Source organism: Salmo salar, chromosome ssa01, assembly GCF_905237065.1.
Source record: "Salmo salar chromosome ssa01, Ssal_v3.1, whole genome shotgun sequence".
NCBI lineage: Eukaryota > Metazoa > Chordata > Actinopteri > Salmoniformes > Salmonidae > Salmo > Salmo salar.
The window spans coordinates 56,460,290-56,479,826 of record NC_059442.1 but is presented as its reverse complement, the minus strand read 5'-3'; the positions used below and the strand labels follow the sequence as shown (position 1 = coordinate 56,479,826).

The 19,537-nt window shown below is 42.6% G+C and overlaps 1 protein-coding gene across 4 annotated transcripts in view; it reads left to right on the top strand.

The window, feature by feature from the left end:
- Window positions 1–2,077: 2,077 nt before the first annotated feature.
- The window catches only part of LOC106605759 (E3 ubiquitin-protein ligase UBR2), a 44,408-nt gene continuing 26,948 nt past the window's right edge, over window positions 2,078–19,537 (top strand). For 2 of the 4 annotated variants that reach the window (XM_014201684.2, XM_014201691.2), the window contains exons 1-5: window positions 2,078–2,234; window positions 14,680–14,939; window positions 15,400–15,478; window positions 16,081–16,191; window positions 19,379–19,509. In XM_014201684.2, coding sequence (XP_014057159.2) covers window positions 2,151–2,234; window positions 14,680–14,939; window positions 15,400–15,478; window positions 16,081–16,191; window positions 19,379–19,509 — 665 coding nt within the window. In that variant the 5' untranslated portion in view covers window positions 2,078–2,150. The remainder of the gene's footprint in view (window positions 2,235–14,679; window positions 14,940–15,399; window positions 15,479–16,080; window positions 16,192–19,378; window positions 19,510–19,537) is intronic. The other 2 variants (XM_014201699.2, XM_014201707.2) reach the window with 1 other exon arrangement.

Here is a 19,537-nt window from a genome sequence, read left to right as displayed (position 1 = left end):
GGGTACGTTTTTCATCCGGCCGTAAAAATACTGCCCCCTAGCCCAGACAGGTTAATAAATGTATTGCGTAGTGTGTGTGGCAGGCTTACAATGATGGCAAAAAAACTACATTTGAGAGTGCGCTGACCCTGGTGCTAGAGGGGGTACGCAGCTGCAGGTTGAATGTTTGAAGGGGTACGGGACTATATAAAGTTTGGGAACCACTGAGCTAGGGGATCCGTGTGCATATCAGTGTGTGTATAAGCCTTTACAGCTTACACTCGTGTACTCACTCAAGTACTATATACTGTTTGTCTTCATCAGGTATCAGTGTTTGTCCCATTCTCAACAAACCAACATATCACTCAGTGTGCATCTGTCACTCTCAGCATCAGTATGAATGAGTGTATCGCACTTACTGTGTGTACGAATCTCTTCTTTCAGGGTATGTGACAATGCACTGTCTCTGCCGTTGCTATGATGACCACCACACCTACCGCTTCTGTGCCCTGCTTGGGGAGCTTTACGACGATGACATCATAACTGTTTACCTGAATCTAGGAGTATGACACAACTTTGCTGTATTGTGGAATATTTCCAGGCGTGTGTCAAGATCTCTCTCTTCCTGTCTCTCCTAGGGGGAGGCGCTTCTCATCTCCTGTGCAGGGGGAACACCTGCATACTCTTCAGAGGCTCCAGATGGACGATAGCCAGCAGAGCCAGGACCTCAGTGCCCTGAGGGCAGACATGAAGATCCTGCAGGCCCTGATCCACCAACAGATCCAGTCCCAGACCAGCTCATGTCAGTACTAGGTTGACACTAAGACAGACCAAATGACTAGTCTAGTGTAGTCTGACTGGGTCAAAGACTAAACAAAGACTGAAGTCCATTCAAAACCTGAGAGAGTGCATATATAGATTGAGAGCTATAATCTGAGTCTTTTCACATGATGTAATTCGTACTGACGTCGTTTAAATACGAGAAGGCCTACCATAGAAATGTAATCTATGGAGTTTACTCTTTGACCCAGTCAAACTACACTACATTAGTTCTATTTAGGCCTACTATGATAACCTGACTATGTGCCTGTTTCTTCCGTGTATCTCTGTGCTAGAGTATATGTTTCACAGTCTCCTGTCTTTACCATAGCTGATAGATTACATTATTGTGTCTCTGTGCAGGCGTGGGCTGGGGTGTGAAGGCAGCAGAAAGCACTAGGTCAGAGACTGTCGAAGCTCCACCATATAGGTGAGGTATCAGTGGTTTATGCATCTTGATTTTCTGTAATGTCTCTTTGTTGTAAGCCAGTAATTGCATAGTGCACTCTGCAGATGGCCACAGTGTGTCTAAGAAGTCTGTCTAATTTGACCTGTTTACTTTGAACTCACAAGTGTTGTACTCTCCAGTCCTCCAGGGCCTCAACAGTCTGACTCCTCGATGCTGAAGATGACTGTAACCATATTGACTGTACCAGCACCAGCAACCAGAGATACAAGACCAGAAAATAAGGATGAAGCCTTCTAACTAACATCTACATGACTACAACACATGCACTATTTTTTGCTAATGTTATTTAGCCTATTTATTTGACTTAGTTGTCCCAGATCTTTATAACCTGCATTCTCATCTAAATATAAGGCTTTGAGTTTTCATGAGTGAATCAAGAGCCACCCATTTAGTTGTAATTTTACTGATCTGCTTGGAATATGATGCTGGCTTTAAATGTGAATTAGCAATGATCCACTCATGTCTGGCAGTCTGTCTATATACAATCTCAACATTATTATTGTACAGTGTAAATAAATCTATTGCACATATGCCCTTTTGCAATGACTTTATGGAGTATGTCACTACAATTATCATCAGCCTAATCATTATCATCATCATCATCATCATCATCACTAACAGCATCATCATCATCCTCAAAATCATCATCATTATTAATATGTTGAACTATTCTGATTTTACAACTACAGCGTGTCTTATGTCCCCAGTGCATCTTTGAAACAAGTAACCTAGGTTGGCTTTCCCTGACCCTGTTGTGTAAGCGTTGATCCTACACAGCCTCTCATTTCCCATAAGTCAGCTCAAAAGTTTCCCCACTCTCTCGCTCGCACTGCGAAGTAACGGCTGATATCCGTTTCCTTCCACACGGGGAGAGGGAGTGAAGATGGCGGCGGCCGAATCTGATCGTGAAGTACCTTCAGCTCTGTGTACTGAGTTCCTGAATTTCTCTGTCAGAGACACAGCTTCGGTAAGCGACAGTTGTTATATGTGTATATATTTGATGTGATTGTTCTTTTCGAAGGGATCAGAGCGCACCAATTTCATCGCTAATATTTATTTCTCTATTTTTTCCATCTCGACTTGTTTTTCTAAGATGCGATGATGGCTGTACGGGAACTTGGCTAACGCTTACTAGCTAGCTAACGTTAGCTATCCTTCTATAAAATTGTATTTTAGCTCATATATGGCACTGCATTAACGTAAGAAGGATTGGATGAGATACTATTCCAGGTATTTTATATTGAGAGATGTGTCCAGGATTATTTAAAAACATATGTACTTTAGCTAGCTACCGGTCACTAGCTAGTGTTGTATTTCTAAGCTAGCTAACAGCTAGCTGTTCACTTGGCAGACAAAACAATATTAATTTCCTCGTCTCTGCGTACGAGCTGCAGCTTCTGCTTCTGCTTCTGCTGCTGTTAACGCCATAACTAGCACAGCAGTAGCTATCCTGGCAAACTTGCTAATCAAATCCCCCGTAACATGGCTGGGCGAGATATATTTTTTAAAAGTATGACTGTGTTTGGCGTCATTTTAACTGTTTTAAATAATAAAAGTTCAATATATATGAGTAGTTCGAGACTCTAGTGTGGCAACACACATTACGTGATCTCAATGGGGATTTCGCCATACTGATTTGTTTTATACTGTTAAATCTAACGTCAACCAAAAACACATTTTCAGCATTTTCATCCATTTCTGCGTCTCCTGCACTTTTGTAATACATTCCGCACTGTGCCACTTAGGGCTGCATGATAGATATGCATTTTGGGCAAACAATCTAGGCCTAGTTTATTGGTGAATTGTTGGAATCATGGAAATATAATGATTATTGTATTTGGAATATAGTGGGCAGCACTTTGCATACATTGTTGTTTGACATGATGACAAATGAATAAGCCAGGGATGAATTATTGTGACAGGGTAGGACACATAGTGTTGGTCAGTGTTTCCCAGGGGACTGTATACGATGTTACATTACGTTTTTTTTTTCTTCGTGTAACTACATGACCAAAAGTATGTGGACACCCACTTGTCGAACATCGCATTCCAAAATCATGGGCATTAATATGGAGGTGCTATGGGAAGTATTTTGACTAGATGTTGGAACATTGCTGCGGGGACTTGCTTCCATTCAGCCACAAGAGCATTAGTGAGGACGGGCACTGCTTTTTTGACACTACACTTCAAAAAGCAAGTTCTGCAGGCTCTAGTTTTGTCTTATCTTGATTATTGATCAGTCGTGTGGTCAGGCGCTGCAAGGAAAGTCTTAGATGAGGTGTAGGCGGCACAGAACAGAGCGGAACGTCTTGCTCATCATTGTAATCAGAGAGGCTGATATAAATACTATGCATGCCAGTCTCTCTTGGCTAAGAGTTGAGGAGAGACTGACTGCTTCACTTCTTATTTTTATAAGAAACATTGTGTTGAACCATTGCATTTCTGTTCAAAATGTTGTATCAAGACTGCCCAAATGTGCCTAATTTGATTTATTAATACATTTTCAAGTTCATAACTGTGCACTCTCCTCAAACAATTGCATGGTCTTCTTTCACTGTAATAGCTACTGTAAATTGGACAGTGTAGTTAGATTAACAAGAATTCAAGCTTTCTGCCCATATCAGATATGTCTATGTCCTGGGAAATGTTCTTGTTACTTACAACCTCCTGCTAATCACATTAGACTACGTTAACTCAACCCTCCCGCGGGGGGACACCGATCCAGTAGAAGTAAAATAAAAAAAATTAATGTAGTTCTGTCCTTGAGCTGGTCTTGTCTATTAATGTCCTGTATTATGTCCTGTTTTGTGTGGACCCCAGGAAGAGTAGCTGCTGCTTTTGCAACAGCTAATGGGGCTCCTAATCAAATGCCAAAGATGTTGGGTGATTAGGCCTGGCTCACAGTCGGCGTCCCAATTCATCCAAAAGGAGTTCGATGGGGTTGAGGTCAGGGCTCTGTGCAGGCCAGTCAAGTTCTTCCACACCGATCTTGACAAACCATTTCTGTATGGACCTTGCTTTGTGCAAGGGGGCATTGTCATGAGGGCGGAAATAACATTTTACAGTTTTAAAGCTGGTTTCCAGCAATTCTACCCATTTTGTGATGGGCCGAGAGAAAATGTGCAGTTTTTTTAAAGCAAATTTGCTGCAATTCTACACATTTTGTCATAGCATAAGAAACACGGCATATGCATCTGAGTGATTCGAACATTATAACAAAATCAATTGGGACCCCATGACATTTTGAAATGTGAGATTCTCCCTGACACTAGTTTATATTCTGATCTTATTAAAAAAAAATATATATATATATATATATATATATATATAGCTCCATTATCTTTTCTACATAATTTATCTGTTTTTAGTCATTTAAATTCACACTGAAAGTGTTTTACTATCCTGAAAATTATGTAAAGAAATAGTTAAAAAAAAAAATACGAAAAATTGTAGTGACGACCTGCTGCTGATAAATGAATATAGGATAAACACTGCAGTGAGAGAAAGGGAGAATTAATAATGTTTTTGGCAATGACTGGTTTTTGGTGACAATCATCTTAGAAATCAGCATATTTTGCGTTATGGTTTGCGAACAAAGTACTAGTGTTGCACGGTATACTGGCACCATAGCAATATCGTGGTACGGAAATAGCTTGATGCTTATGATGCCAACATTGAGTACCATAGTACTATTTCAAAAGATACTACCAAATGTTTCAGCCCTACCGATCTAAAGAAGCAGCTGGCACCTGCTTATAACATCTTTGTAAAGTCAGTTTTGTTTATAAATTCAGTTACATTTTTCCAGCAACTAGTCTCTTGTATGCGCCAGTCCAATGTCCACTTTCTTGGCATCTCAAGTGTGGCAACTGTCACTTCCAGCCATCACTCACCTGCTTCTCTCCGTTTGCTCCTACTGCACATCTATTCCTCCATCAGTTTAAAAATACATATACAATTTAGCCATGATGGCAATTGGGGATACAGACCCTAATAAGTCTTCTGTTACATTTTATAAATTGGAGCAGAGCGAGCAAAGTTGATACTTTGTATAATTTCATTGCCTGGTATAACAAAGAGCAAAGGCCAGTCAGAGTAGGCTTTGCAGTTGCATGTTCGTGGTCAAATCAAATTTTATTTGTCACATGGTCCGAATACAACAGGTGGTAGACCTTACAGTGAAATGCTTACTTACAAGCCCTTAACCAACAATGCAGTTTTAAGAAAAATAATTAAAGAGCAGCAGTAAAATAACAGTAGTGAGGCTATATACAGGGGGTACCGGTACAGAGTCAATGTGCAGGGGCACAAGTTAGTTGAGGTAACATTGTATCTCTCATGCAGCTTCTGAGTGACAGAGGAAAATGGAGCACAGCACCGTGACAGGCATGCTTGTAGCTTTTAAAGCAAAGAATGGCATCTCTCTAGCCCAAATGGTTAAAAAAAATATGACCGTATTACCGGAGCTACCTTTCATCTTCCTGACCGATTTCGCACCTGATTTTGCACACATTACACAAACCATGCCGCGGGCTGTTTTTAAACTAATCCCAGGTCGCTAATTATTGCTTTCTTAACAAACGTTCAGTCATGTTACCTAACTAGCTAACAACCTGCTAACATGACGGTAGGTCTAGGCAAATTTGATTGGCTACTCATGAGATGTGCTTCAAAGGTAGGATTCATATAGGCCAAAAGTAAGCCTAAACTCTTTCTGGTACTCCTTTTAAATTATGTTTGGTACGTAATGTTTTTAAAGTTGGGAGCAGTGTTTGTGTGAGAGAGGGAGACCGTGTGTGTGTTAATGGAAGAGTGAAGAAGGTTTCATGCAGTATTTTCCCCTTACTGCCACAATGAAATGCAGATCATTATGCATGTTGATTCCTCCAGACAAGTCACAGTTAGGCCTTGGCAAATAAACTCAGCACAAAAAGAAAAGTCCTCTCACTGTCAACTGTTTATTTTCAGCTAACTTAACATGTGTAAATATTTGTATGAACATAACAAAATTCAACAACTGAGACATAAACTGAACAAGTTCCACAGACATGTGACTAACAGAAATTGAATAATGTGTCCCTGAACAAAGGTGGGTCAAAATCAAAAGTAACAGTCAGTATCTGGTGTGGCCACCAGCTGCATTAAGTACTGCAGTGCATCTCCTCATGGACTGCACCAGATTTGCAGTGAGATGTTACCCCACTCTTCCACCAAGGCACCTGCAAGTTCCCAGACATTTCTGGGGGGGAATGGCCCTAGCCCTCACTCTCCGATCCAACAGGTCCCAGACGTGCTCAATGTGATTGAGATCTGGGCTCTTCGCTGGCCATGGCAGAACACTGACATTCCTGTCTTGCAGGAAATCACGCACAGAACGAGCAGTATGGCTGGTGGCATTGTCATGCTGGAGGGTCATGTCAGGATGAGCCTGCAGGAAGGGTACCACATGAGGGAGGAGGATTTCTTCCCTGTAACGCACAGCGTTGGTTGCCTGCAATGACAACAAGCTCAGTCCGATGATGCTGTGACACACCGCCCCAGACAATGACAGACCCTCCACCTCCAAACCGATCCCGCTCCAGAGTACAGGCCTCGGTGTAAAGCTCATTCCTTCGACGATAAACGCGAATCCGACCATCACCCCTGGTGAGACAAAACCGCAACTCGTCAGTGAAGAGCACTCTATGCCAGTCCTGTCTGGTCCAGCAATGGTGGGTTTGTGCCCATAGACGATGTTGTTGCCGGTGATGTCTGGTGAGGACCTGTCTTATAACAGGCCTACAAGCCCTCAGTCCAGTTTCTCAGCCTATTGCGGACAGTCTGAGCACTGATGGAGGGATTGTGCTTTCCTGGTGTAACTCGGGCAATTGTTGTTGCCATCCTGTACCTGTTCCGCAGGTGTGATGTTCGGTTGTACCGATCCTGTGCAGGTCTTGTTACACGTGGTCTGCCACGATCAGCTGTCCGTCCTGTCTCCCTGTAGCGCTGTTTTAGGCATCTCACAGTACTGACATTTCAATTTATTGCCCTGGCCACATCTGCAGTCCTCACGCCTCCTTGCAGCATGCCTAAGGCACGTTCACGCAGATGAGTAGAAAGGCCTCTTAAGTGTCCTAAGTCTTCATAACTGTGACCTTAATTGTCTACCATCTGTAAGCTGTTAGTGTCTTAACGACCTCCACGGGTGCATGTTCATTAATTGTTTATGGTTCATTGAACAAGCATGGGAAACATGGTTTTTAACCCTTTACTATGAAGATCTGTGAAGTTATTTGGATTTTTATGAATTATCTTTGAAAGACAGGGTCCTGAAAAAGGGACGTTTCTTTTTTTTGCTGAGTTTATGAGCAAATCAGCCATTATATGCAGTTTTCTATTACACAGTGTGAATTCAGTAAGTGTTTTGTGAATGTCAGTGACAGTGTTTTTTGCATAGCACATGCGCATAATGTTTAGAAAACGGGAACAAGCGTCCATGGGACAGGGTGAACAGGATGCTAAGCTACTGAATTGCCCCCCCCTCGTGTTATCTTGGTACTTGGCCTGGTGTCGTTACTAAAATGTTGGTATCGTGACAACACTACAAAGTACTAAATAAAATACATTTGTATTTCTCACATGCGCTGACTACAACCTTACAGTGAAATGCTTACTTACAAGCCCTTAACCAACAATGCAGTTTTAAGAAAAATAAGTGTTAAGTAAAAAAGAACTTATTTAACTGTGCTCTTTAACAGTAGTGAGGCGATATACAGGGGGGTACCGGTACAGAGTCAATGTGCAGGGTCACCAGTTAGTCGAGGTAATATGTACTGTTTTGGCTAAGGTGAATATAAACTTTATTGTTTACATTTTTTTGTTGTTGCAATTCCTGACACTTTAATCCAAGTAAAACTGCCCTGTTTTAGGTCAGTTAGGATCACCACTTTTATTTTAAGAATGTGAAATGTCAGAATAATAGTAGAGTGATTTATTTCAGCTTTTATTTATTTAATCAAATTCCCAGTGGGTCAGAAGTTTACATACACTCAATTAGTATTTGGTACCATTGCCTTTAAATTGTTTAACTATGGTTAAACGTTTCGGGTAGCCTTCCACAATAAGTTGGGTGAATGTTGGCCCATTCCTCCTGACAGAGCTGGTGTAAATGAGTCAGGTTTGTAGGCATCCTTGCTCACAGATGCTTTTTCAGTTCTGCCCACAAATTTTCTATAGGATTGAGGTCTGGACTTTGTGATGGCCACTCCAATACCTTGACTACGTTGTCCTTAAGCCATTTTGCCTCAACTTTGGAAGTATTCTTGGGGTCATTGTCCATTTGGAAGACCCATTTGCGACCAAGCTTTAACTACCTGACTGATGTCTTGAGATGTTGCTTCAATATATCCACATACTTTTCTTCCTTCATGATGCCATCTATTTTGTGAAGTACACCAGTCCCGCCTGCAGCAAAGCACCCCAGCAACATGATGCTGCCACCCCTGTGTTTCACGGTTGGGATGTTGTTCTTTGGCTTGCAAGCCTCCCCCTTTTTCCTCCAAACATAACGATGGTCATTATGGCCAAACAGTTCTATTATTGTTTCATCAGACCAGAGGACATTTCTCCAAAAAGTACGATCTTTGTCCCCATGTGCAGTTGCAAAGCGTAGTCTGGCTTTTTTATGGCTGTTTTGGAGCAGTGGCTTCTTCCTTGCTGAGCGGCCTTTCAGGTTATGTCGATATAGGACTCGTTTTACTGTGGATATAGATACTTTTGTACCTGTTTCCTCCAGCATCTTCACAAGGTCCTTTGCTGCTGTTCTGGGATTGATTTGCACTTTTTGCACCAAAGTACGTTCATCTCTAGGAGACAGAATGCGTCTCCTTCCTGAGCGGTATGACGGCTGCGTGGTCCCATGGTGTTTATACTTGTGTACTATTGTTTGTACAGATGAACGTGGTACCTTCAGGCATTTGGAAATTGCTCCCAAGGATGAACCAGACTTGTGGAGGTCTACAATTATTTTTATGGTGTCTTGGCTGATTTCTTTTGATTTTTCCCATGATGTCAAGCAAAGAGGCATTGAGTTTGAAGGTAGGCCTTGAAATACATCCACAGGTACACCTCCAATTGACTCAAATGATGTCAATTAGCCAATCAGAAGCTTCTAAAGCCATTACATAATTTTCTGGAATTTTCCAAGCTGTTTAGAGGCACAGTCAACATAGTGTATGTAAACTTCTGACCCACTGGAATTGTGATGCAGTGAATTATAAGTGAAATAATCGGTCTGTAAACAATTGTTGGAAAAATTACTTGTCATGCACCAAGTATATGTCCTAAATGACTTGCCAATACTATAGTTTGTTATCAAGAAATTAGTGGAGTGCTTGAAAAACGAGTTTTAATGACTCCAACATAAGTGTATGTAAACTTCTGACTTCAACTGTACATGTAGGTTAGTGACTATCCATAGATAGATAGATAGATAGATAGATAGATAGATATAAAGAGTAGCAGCAGTGTAAAAGAGGGGGGGGAACAATGCAAATAGTCCGAGTAGCTGTTCAGGAGTCTTATAGCTTGGGGGTAGAAGCTGTTAACCTCTATGGGCTAGGTGGGACGCTAGCGTGCCACCCGTGGTGCACTCCATCAACAGCAGGTGCATTTCAAGAGCGGCAAATTTGAATCCAAATAAATGTCAAAATTCAAATTTTTCAAAAATACAACTATTTTACACCATTTGAAAGATAAACATCTCCTTAATCTAACCACGTTTTACGATTTCAAAAAGGTTTTACGGCGAAAGCATAAATTTAGAGTATGTTAGGACAGTACATTTACAAGAGTTGTGTGTAATGTTTTGTCAAGTCAAAGACAGGGTCACCAAAACCATAAAACCAGCTAAAATGATGCACTAACCTTTTACAATCTCCATCAGATGACACTCCTAGGATATTATGTTAGACAATGCATGCATTTTTAGTTCTATCAAGTTCATATTTATATCCAAAAACAGCGTTTTACTATGGCATTGATGTTGAGGAAATCGTTTCCTCCAATAACCGGCAGTCAAGTCAGCGTCACAAATTAAATAATTAAAATTAGAAAACATTGGTAAAATATTATATTGTCATTTAAAGAATTATAGATTTACATCTCTTGAACGCAATCAACTTGCCAGATTTAAAAATAACCTTACTGGGAAATCACACTTTGCAATAATCTGAGCACTGCGCCCAGAAAAATACGCGTTGCGATACAGACTAGACGTCATGTTGGGGAGATCTAAAATCGAAAATACTATGTAAATAATCCATTACCTTTGATTCTCTTCATCAGATGTCACTTCCAGGTATCACAGGTCCATAACGAATGTAGTTTTGTTCAAAAAGCTCATCATTTATGTCCAAAAATCTCCGTCTTGTTCGCACATGATCTAAGCCAGCCGGACTTCGTCATGAACGAGGGGAAAAAATATATTTCCGTTCGTTCAAACATGTCAAACGTTGTATAGCATAAATCATTAGGGCCTTTTTAACCAGAACATGAATAATATTCAAGGTGGACGAATGCATACTCTTTTATAACGTATTGGAACGAGGGTACCCAACATGAACTCGCGCGCCAGGTGTCTAATGGGACATCATCGTTCCATGGCTCTTGTTCGGTCAGATCTCCCTCCAGAAGACAAACACTTTGTAAAGGCTGGTGACATCTAGTGGAAGCAATAGGAAGTGCCAAAATATTCCTAAACCCCTGTGTTTTTCAATGGGATAGGTTTAAAGTCAATACAACACATCAGGTATCCACTTCCTGTCAGAAAATGTCTCAGGGTTTTGCCTGCCAAATGAGTTCTGTTATACTCACAGACACCATTCAAACAGTTTTAGAAACTTTAGTGTTTTCTATCCATATATAATAAGTATATGCATATTCTAGTTACTGGGTAGGATTAGTAACCAGATTAAATCGGGTACATTTTTTTTATCCAGACGTGCAAATGCTGCCCCCTAGCCCTAACAGGTTAAGAAGCCTTTTGGACCTTGACTTGGTGCTCCGGTACCGCTTGCCCGTGCAGTGGCAGAGAATAGTCTATGGTTAGGGTGGCTGGAGTCTGACAATTTTTAGGGCTTTCCTCTGTCACTGCCTGGTATAGAGGTCCTGGAAGCTTGGTCCCAGTGATGTACTGGGCAGTACGCGCTACCCTCTGTAGTGCCTTGCGGTCGGAGGCCGAGCAGTTGCCATACCAGGCAGTGATGCAACCAGTCAGGATGCTCTCAATGGTGCAGCTGTAGAAGTTTTTGAGGATCTGAGGACCCATGCCAAATCTTTTCAGTCTCTTGGGGCATAGGCTTTGTCGTGCCCTCTTCACAACTGTCTTGATGTGTTTGGACCATGATAGTTTGTTGGTGATGTGGACACCGAGGAACTTGAAGCTCTCAACCTGCTCCACTGCAGCCCCGCCGATGGGAATGGTGGCGTGCTCGGTCCTCCTTTTTCCTGTAGTCCAAAATCATCTCCTTTGTCTTGATCACGTTGAGGGAGCGGTTGTCCTGACACCACACCGCCAGGTCTCTGACCTCCTCCCTACAGGCTGTGTCATCGTTGTTGGTGATCAGGCCTACTGCTGTTGTCATCGGCAAACTTAATGATGGTGTTGGAGTCATGCCTGGCCGTGCAGTCATGAGGGAACAGGGAGTACTGGGGACTGAGCACACGTACGCCTGAAGTGCCTCCGTGTTGAGGATCAGCGTGGCTAATGTGTTACCTACCCTTACCACCTTTGGTTCGGCCCGTCAGGAAGTGCAGGATCCAGTTGCAGAGGGAGGTGTTTCGTCCCAGGGTCCTTGGCTTAGTGATGAGCTTTGAGGGCACTATGGTGTTGAACGCTGATCTGTAGTCAATGAATAGCACTCTCATATAGGTGTTCCTTTTGACCAGGTGGGAAAGGGCAATGTGGAGTGCAATAGAGATTGCATCATCTGTGGCTCTGTTGGGGCGGTATGCAAATTTGAGTGGGTTTAGGGTTGATGGTGTTGTGGGTTTTGAATTGATGTTAGCTTCAGCTGGAAGCTAATAAGAAAATTGGCTTACAATGCTGGACGCTACCGGTGTCGTCTTGCATTGTAATGGTCATTTGTTTTGCGAACCAGTAATTAACAGTTGCCATTTTCTACATGCTGCGGTGCATTATTCAAGTTTGTTAACTTCTGTGGGGAGCTAAATTGATGCAGCCAAATGAGTGCAGTGGTTCCCCAGGACAGGCTAAATCTAGCAATGAGTAAGTGGAGCAGGCAAGGTGCTCTCGCGCTATATAAGGGGACATCGACTGTGCTAATAGACAGACTTGGTCCTTTTGCAATCAGTAGATGCGAGACACATTTGACTGACGTGCCGAAAATACAAAAAAAAAATGTACTAGTCATGTTCTAGTTTCTAAAAAGTACCCAAGTACTGGTGGATAAATGTAGAGTTCACTCAGTCTGTTTTCCATAGAAAATAATGGGCAGTTCCGGTCTGCTTAAGGGGGTGGCTCTCCCATATAGCAGCTAGGTCTGGTCTACTTAGTTCATTGACTGTAATTGAGGTACTTTATATAATGACAAGATGGTCTCGTGTTGCATTAACACACAATTCTGTGTTTTTCACACACAAAATTCAAAAGAAAACGCATTAGAAATGTCTTTTAAACGCTGATCTAATAGTTTAATTTCTGCTCGGCATCAGACTAATTTTGTGCTTCAGTTGCACTTCTCCACTCTTAGAATTCACAAACGGGCATCCCATCAGCTACGTTTCTCTGGTACTTTTTTTTCTTCGGTCTAGCCGACTTTTCTCCAGTAAAATGCAAGATTAACTTTAAGCAAAACATTAGGAAATGTAGCTGGCTACATTTTTCTATAATTTAACTTTAGTGGACAGATTGACCCGAGTGGACCCTCTCGCTTTGCGTCTTCCTCTCTGACTAAACTAACGTGACCAGCCCAACTTTTTTTATACTGCCACCCTAGTGACCAATTAATGAGTGTTGCACTGCCAAGTCTAAGGGTATTTTGGTCACTCTTGAACTCTATAATACCCACTGCTGGTAGCCATGTATTCTTCTAACAGTAAATTCGGTGTCCTAAAAAAACATTGCAGTTTTACCCAATAAGGCCTATGTGCACATTTTGCACGCTCCTTTGTCCATAGATTTTCAAGTAGATGTTTTTTTATTTAAATCTCGGCCACTCAGGAAAATTCAGTCTTCTTGGTAAGCAACTCAGGTGTATATTTGGCCTTGTGTGTTAGGTTATTGTCCTTCTAAAAAGTGACTTCATCTCCCAGTGTCTGTTGGAAGGCAGACTGAACCAGCTTTTCCTCCAGGATGTTGCCTGTGTTTTAGCTCCATTCCATTTACTTTTTATCCTGAAATTCCATTTACTTTTTATCCTGAAATTCCATTTACTTTTTATCCTGAAACTCCAGTCCTTAACAATTACAAGCATACCCATAACATGATGCAGCCACCACCACTATGCTTGAAAATGTGGGGAGTGGTACTCAGTAATGAGTTGTATTGGATTTGCCCCAAACATTTGTATTCAGGACAGAAAGTGAATTGCTTTGCCACTTTAATTTTTTTTCAGTATCTCTTGAGTGCTTTGTTGCAAGCAGGGTACATGTTTTTTTATTCTGTACAGGCTTCCTCCTTCACTCTGTCAATCAGGTTAGCTTTGTAGAGTAACTTCAATGTTGTTGATCCATCCTACATGTTCTCCTGTCACACCAATTTAAACTAACTATTTAAGTCACCATTGGCCTCATGGTGAAATCCCTGAGCGGTTTCCTTCCTCTTCGGCAACTGAGTTAGGAAGGACGCCTGTATCTTTTTAGTGACTGGGTGTATTGATACACCATCCAAAGTGTAATTCATAACTTCACCATGCTCAAAGGGATATTCAATTTCTGCATTTTTTTTTACCCATCTACCAATAGGTGCCCTTTGCGAGGCATTGGAAAACCTCCCTGGTCTTTGGTTGAATCTGTGTTTGAAATTCACTGTTGACTGAGGGACCTTACAGATAATTGTATGTGTGGGGTACATGGGTGAGGTAGTCATGTTAAACACTATTATTGCACACAGAGTTAATGTGACTTATTAAGCACATTTTTACTGTTTAGGCTTACCATAACTAAGGTGTTGAATACTTGACTCAAGAAATTTAGAAAAACACAATTCTACTTTGAGTAAAAAAATTGAATAAATATATTTTAAATTCAGGCACGTAACATAACAAAATGTGTGGGAAAAAAGAGTGTAAATACTTTCTGAAGGCATTGTAACTTGGTCAAATTCATACAAGTTGAACTTGGAGTGTGTTGTCACATGTCTTAACTGATTTGTTATAATATTCACGGTCTCACTGTTGCCCCCCTCTACACAGAAATGGCTCCAGGTGACTGACCTGTACAAGGAGGTGTACCATCACCTGGCCCGCTATGTCCCAAAGATCTACTGCCTGGGGCCCAACCTGAACCCCCAGAGTGAGGACTTGCTGGCCCAGATGCTGCTGCAGGCCCCTCTGGAGTGGTACCTGTGTGGGGAGGACCCCTCCACGGGCCTGGCCAAGCTGGAGCAGAACAACCAGCCCTCACAGCTCTGCGGACACGTCTTCAAAGTGGGAGAGCCCACCTACTCGTGCAGGTGGGGGTAGTTGAGGTCTCATTCAGACAGACGGAGACGCGCGCACATACTAGCTGTCCTTTCCTGTGAATTGGGTCAGGTTAGCCCTGTGTTAAGTCTGAGGTCAAACCGTAAGCTTCCTGGTAAGAGGTACTGTCTGGATAAAGTCGAGGTCACTTCCATTTACAGGAGCAGCTTGCTAATACTAGCCAATTCCATACACTCAGGTGTGTGTTCAATGGAAAACCATTGCGACGCATATCCATGCTTTTTGTACTTGTATAGCCTAATTGTACACCCATTCCATGAGTATTGCTGTTTTAAAAATGTTCTTGAACTCCTTTGTATTGGGTTTGAGTGACATGTTCACTGAGTCATGTTAATATGGGATCAAGACATGACCTGGTTGAACATTGGAGGAAGATGTTTGACACTGTTGGCTGTCCCTCCTTCTCACTCACAATCAATCTCTCTCCTGCAGGGAATGTGCTGCAGACCCCACCTGTGTGCTGTGTATGCAGTGTTTCCTGGGCAGTGTGCATAAAGAGCATCGCTACAGGGTAAGGACGACAACCTCTACTCCGCACTCAATGTTTCAGTAGAAGCAGACCAGCAGCCTAAACGATGGCTAGGTTTCTGTAGAGGTGCTGTTGTGGAGTGGGTGATTGGCATGAGACGGGTCACTCAGTTGCTGCTCTGAATCCAGGCTGAGGATCAGGAAGGCTTATCCCATTTGGGGCTGGCCACTCTGCTGCCATGTGGTCCTCAGGATGGGTGCACCTAGGCTCCTCAGCTCTGTTCACCCAGGAGTAGGTACAAGTTGCCCCTAAACACTGCTACAGGGTCAGATATGTAGTTGTAGTCCTATTAACGATTAAGGTTAGGATTGGGGATAGCGTGAATTGATCCATTGCAAATTTGACCCGGAGTGCTGACTCATGCATTCTGGTCTTATCTTACTCCACTTGTGTTCTAGAGCATCGTAGAACATTCTAGTTCAGGGCAATCAGATGTACGTATGTCTGTTACAGGTTATGTAGAAAGTTCTATTTGTCTTCCAAATGTAAATGATCCAGCAGCTTCTCTGTCTACTGCGTGCGTGTGTGTGTGTGTGTGTGTACACAAGTGTTGTCTTGCCTCACATCTCTTGTCTGCCCTCCAGATGACGACCTCTGGGGGAGGGGGTTTCTGTGACTGTGGAGACACAGAGGCATGGAAGAAGGGCCCTTACTGTCAGAAACATGAGCCCAACATCAGTGACTCCTGTCAGGAGGTGAGCATCTCTTAGCCACCGCTATATTGCGTCTCATTGACATCCAATAACTATACACAGTTCATTGCTGTTGCTCTTACACATGTTATTACATTACAAGTTGTTAGAGATTGCTATTGGCACTCTAAAATAGGCTATTTCGTTTGATTTAATCATTGTTTGAGTTCGACACTCCCATAGTTACAGTGCGTTTGGAAAGTATTCAGACCCCTTGACCTTTTCCACATTTTGTTAGGTTACAGCCTTATTCTAAAATGGATTTTAGAATAAGGCTGTTTACACACAATACCCTGTGATGACAATCTACAGTCGTGGCCAAACGTTTTGAGAATGACACAAATATTAATTTTCATAAAGTCTGCTGCCTCAGTTTGTATGATGGCAATTCGCATATACTCCAGAATGTTATGAAGAGTGATCAGATGAATTGCAATTAATTGCAGTCCCTCTTTGCCATGCATTTCCACTGCATTTCAGCCCTGCTACAAAAGGACCAGCTCACATGTCAGTGATTCTCTCGTTAACACAGGTGTGAGTGTTGACGAGGACAAGGCTGGATATCACTCTGTCATGCTGATTGAGTTCGAATAACAGACTGGAAGCTTCAAAAGGAGGGTGGTGCTTGGAATCATTGTTCTTCCTCTGTCAACCATGGTTATCTGCACGGAAACGCGTGCCGTCATCATTGCTTTGCACAAAAAGGGCTTCACAGGCAAGGATATTGCTGCCAGTAAGGTTGCACCTAAATCAACCATTTAACGGATCATCAAGAACTTCAAGGAGAGCTGTTCAATTGTTGTGAAGAAGGCTTCAGGGCGCCCAAGAAAGCCCAGCAAGCGCCAGGACCGTCTTCTAAAGTTCATTCAGCTGTGGGATCGGGGCACCACCAGTACAGAGCTTGCAGGCAGGTGTGAGTCCATCTGCACGCACAGTGAGGCGAAGACTTTTGGAGGATGGCCTGGTGTCAAGAAGGGCATCAAAGAAGCCACTTCTCTCCAGGAAAAACATCAGGGACAGACTGATATTCTGCAAAAGGTACAGGGATTGGACTGCTGAGGACTCGGGTAAAGTCATTTTCTCTGATGAATCCCCTTTCCGATTGTTTGGGGCATCTGGAAAAAAAGCTTATCCAGAGAAGACAAGGTGAGTGCTACCGTCAGTCCTGTGTCATGCCAACAGTAAAGCATCCTGAGACCATTCATGTGTGGGGTTGCTTCTCAGCCAAGGGAGTGGGCTCACTCACAATTTTGCCTAAGAACACAGCCATGAATAAAGAATGGTACCGACACATCATCCGAGAGCAACTTCTCCCAACATCCAGGAACAGGTTGGTGACAAACAATGCCTTTTCCAGCATGATGGAGAACCTTGCCATAAGGCAAAAGTGATAACTAAGTGGCTCGGGGAACAAAACATCGATATTTTGGGTCCATGGCCAGGAAACTCCCCAGACCTTAATCCCATTGAGGACTTGTGGTCAATCCTCAAGAGGCGGGTGGACAAACAAAACCCCACAAATTCTGACAAACTCCAAGCATTGATTATGCAAGAATGGGCTGCCATCAGTCAGGATGTGGCCCAGAAGTTAATTGACAGCATGCCAGGGCGGATTGCAGAGGTCTTGAAAAAGAAGGGTCAACACTGCAAATATTGACTCTTTGCATCAACTTCATGTAATTGTCAAAAGCCTTTGACACTTATGAAATGCTTGCAATTATACTTCAGTATTCCATAGTAACATCTGACAAAAATAACTAGACACTGAGGCAGCAAACTTTGTGGAAATTAATATTTGTCATTCTCAAAACTTTTGGCCACCACTGTACACACAATACCCTGTAATGGCAAAGCGAAAACTGTTTTTTAGACATTTTAGCAAATGTATTAGAAATAAAGAAAACATACCTTATTTACATAAGTATTCAGAGACTTGAAATTGAGCTCCAGTGCATCCTGTTTCCATTGATCATCCTTGATGTTTCTACAACTTGATTGGAGTCCACCTGTGGTAAATTAAATCGATTGGACATGATTTGGAAAGGCACACACCTGTCTATGTAAGGTCCCACAGTTGACGGTGCACGTCAGAGCAAAGACCAAGCCATGAGGTTGAAGGAAATGTCCTTAGAGCTCCGAGACAGGATTTATGTCGAGACACAGATCCTACGAAAGGGTACCAAACAATGTCTGCAGTATTGAAGGTCCCCAAGAACACAGTGGCCTCCATCATTCTTAAATGGAAGAAGTTTGGAATCACCAAGACTTCGATGGACGCTCTGACAGATCTCTAGAGTTCCTCTGTGGAGATGGGAGAACCTCCCAGAAGGACAACCATCTCTGCAGCACTCTACCAATCAGACCTCCATGGTAGAGTGGCCAGATGGAAGCCACCGCTCAGTAAAATGCACTTGCCAGCCTGCTTGGAGTTTCCCAAAAGGCACCTAAAGAATCTCAAACCATGAGAAACAAGATTCTCTGGTCTGATGAAACCAAGACTGAACTCTTTGGCCTGAATGCCAAGCGTTACATCTGGAAGAAACATGGCACCATCACTACAGTGAAGCATGGTGGTAGCAGCATCATTCAACGGAGCAGAGTACAGAGGGATCCTTGACGCAAACCTGTTCCAGAGCGCTCAAGACCTAAGACTGGGGCAAAGGTTCACCTTCCAACAGGACAATGACCCTAAGCACTCATCAAGACGATGCAGGAGTTGCTTCGAGACAAGTCTCTGAATGTCCTTGAGTGGCCCATCCAGAGCCCAGACTGAAAATGGCTGTGCAGCAACACTCCCCATCCAACCTGACAGAGCTTGAGAGGATCTGCTGAGAGGAATGGGAGAAACTCCCCAAATACAGGTGTGTCAAGCTTGTAGCATCATACCCAAGAAGACTCGAGACTTTAATCAGTGCCAAAGGTGCTTCAACAAAGTACTGTGTTAAAGGTCTGAGTACTTATGTACATTTGATATTTCTGTTTTTTATTTGTAATTTTACAAACATTTCTAAAAACCTGTTTTTGCTTCGTCATTATTGGGTATTGTGTGTAGATTGAGGGGGGGAAAACTATTTCATACATTTTAGAATAAGGCTGTAACATAATCTACATTTTGTTAAGTCAAGGGATCTGAATACTTTCCAAGTGTGCTGTATATTTGGCTGATCATTATTTAATTGTTTATTTGCAGGATCCCCTGGCCCACCTCTCAACAGACATGATTGCCCGCTGCTATAATGTCTTCTCCATTGTGCTGAAATACGCCGTGGACATGCTCACCTGGGACAAGGAGGATGAGCTGCCCCCGGGCCTGGAGCCTCCGTACGTACACACACACACACACACACAC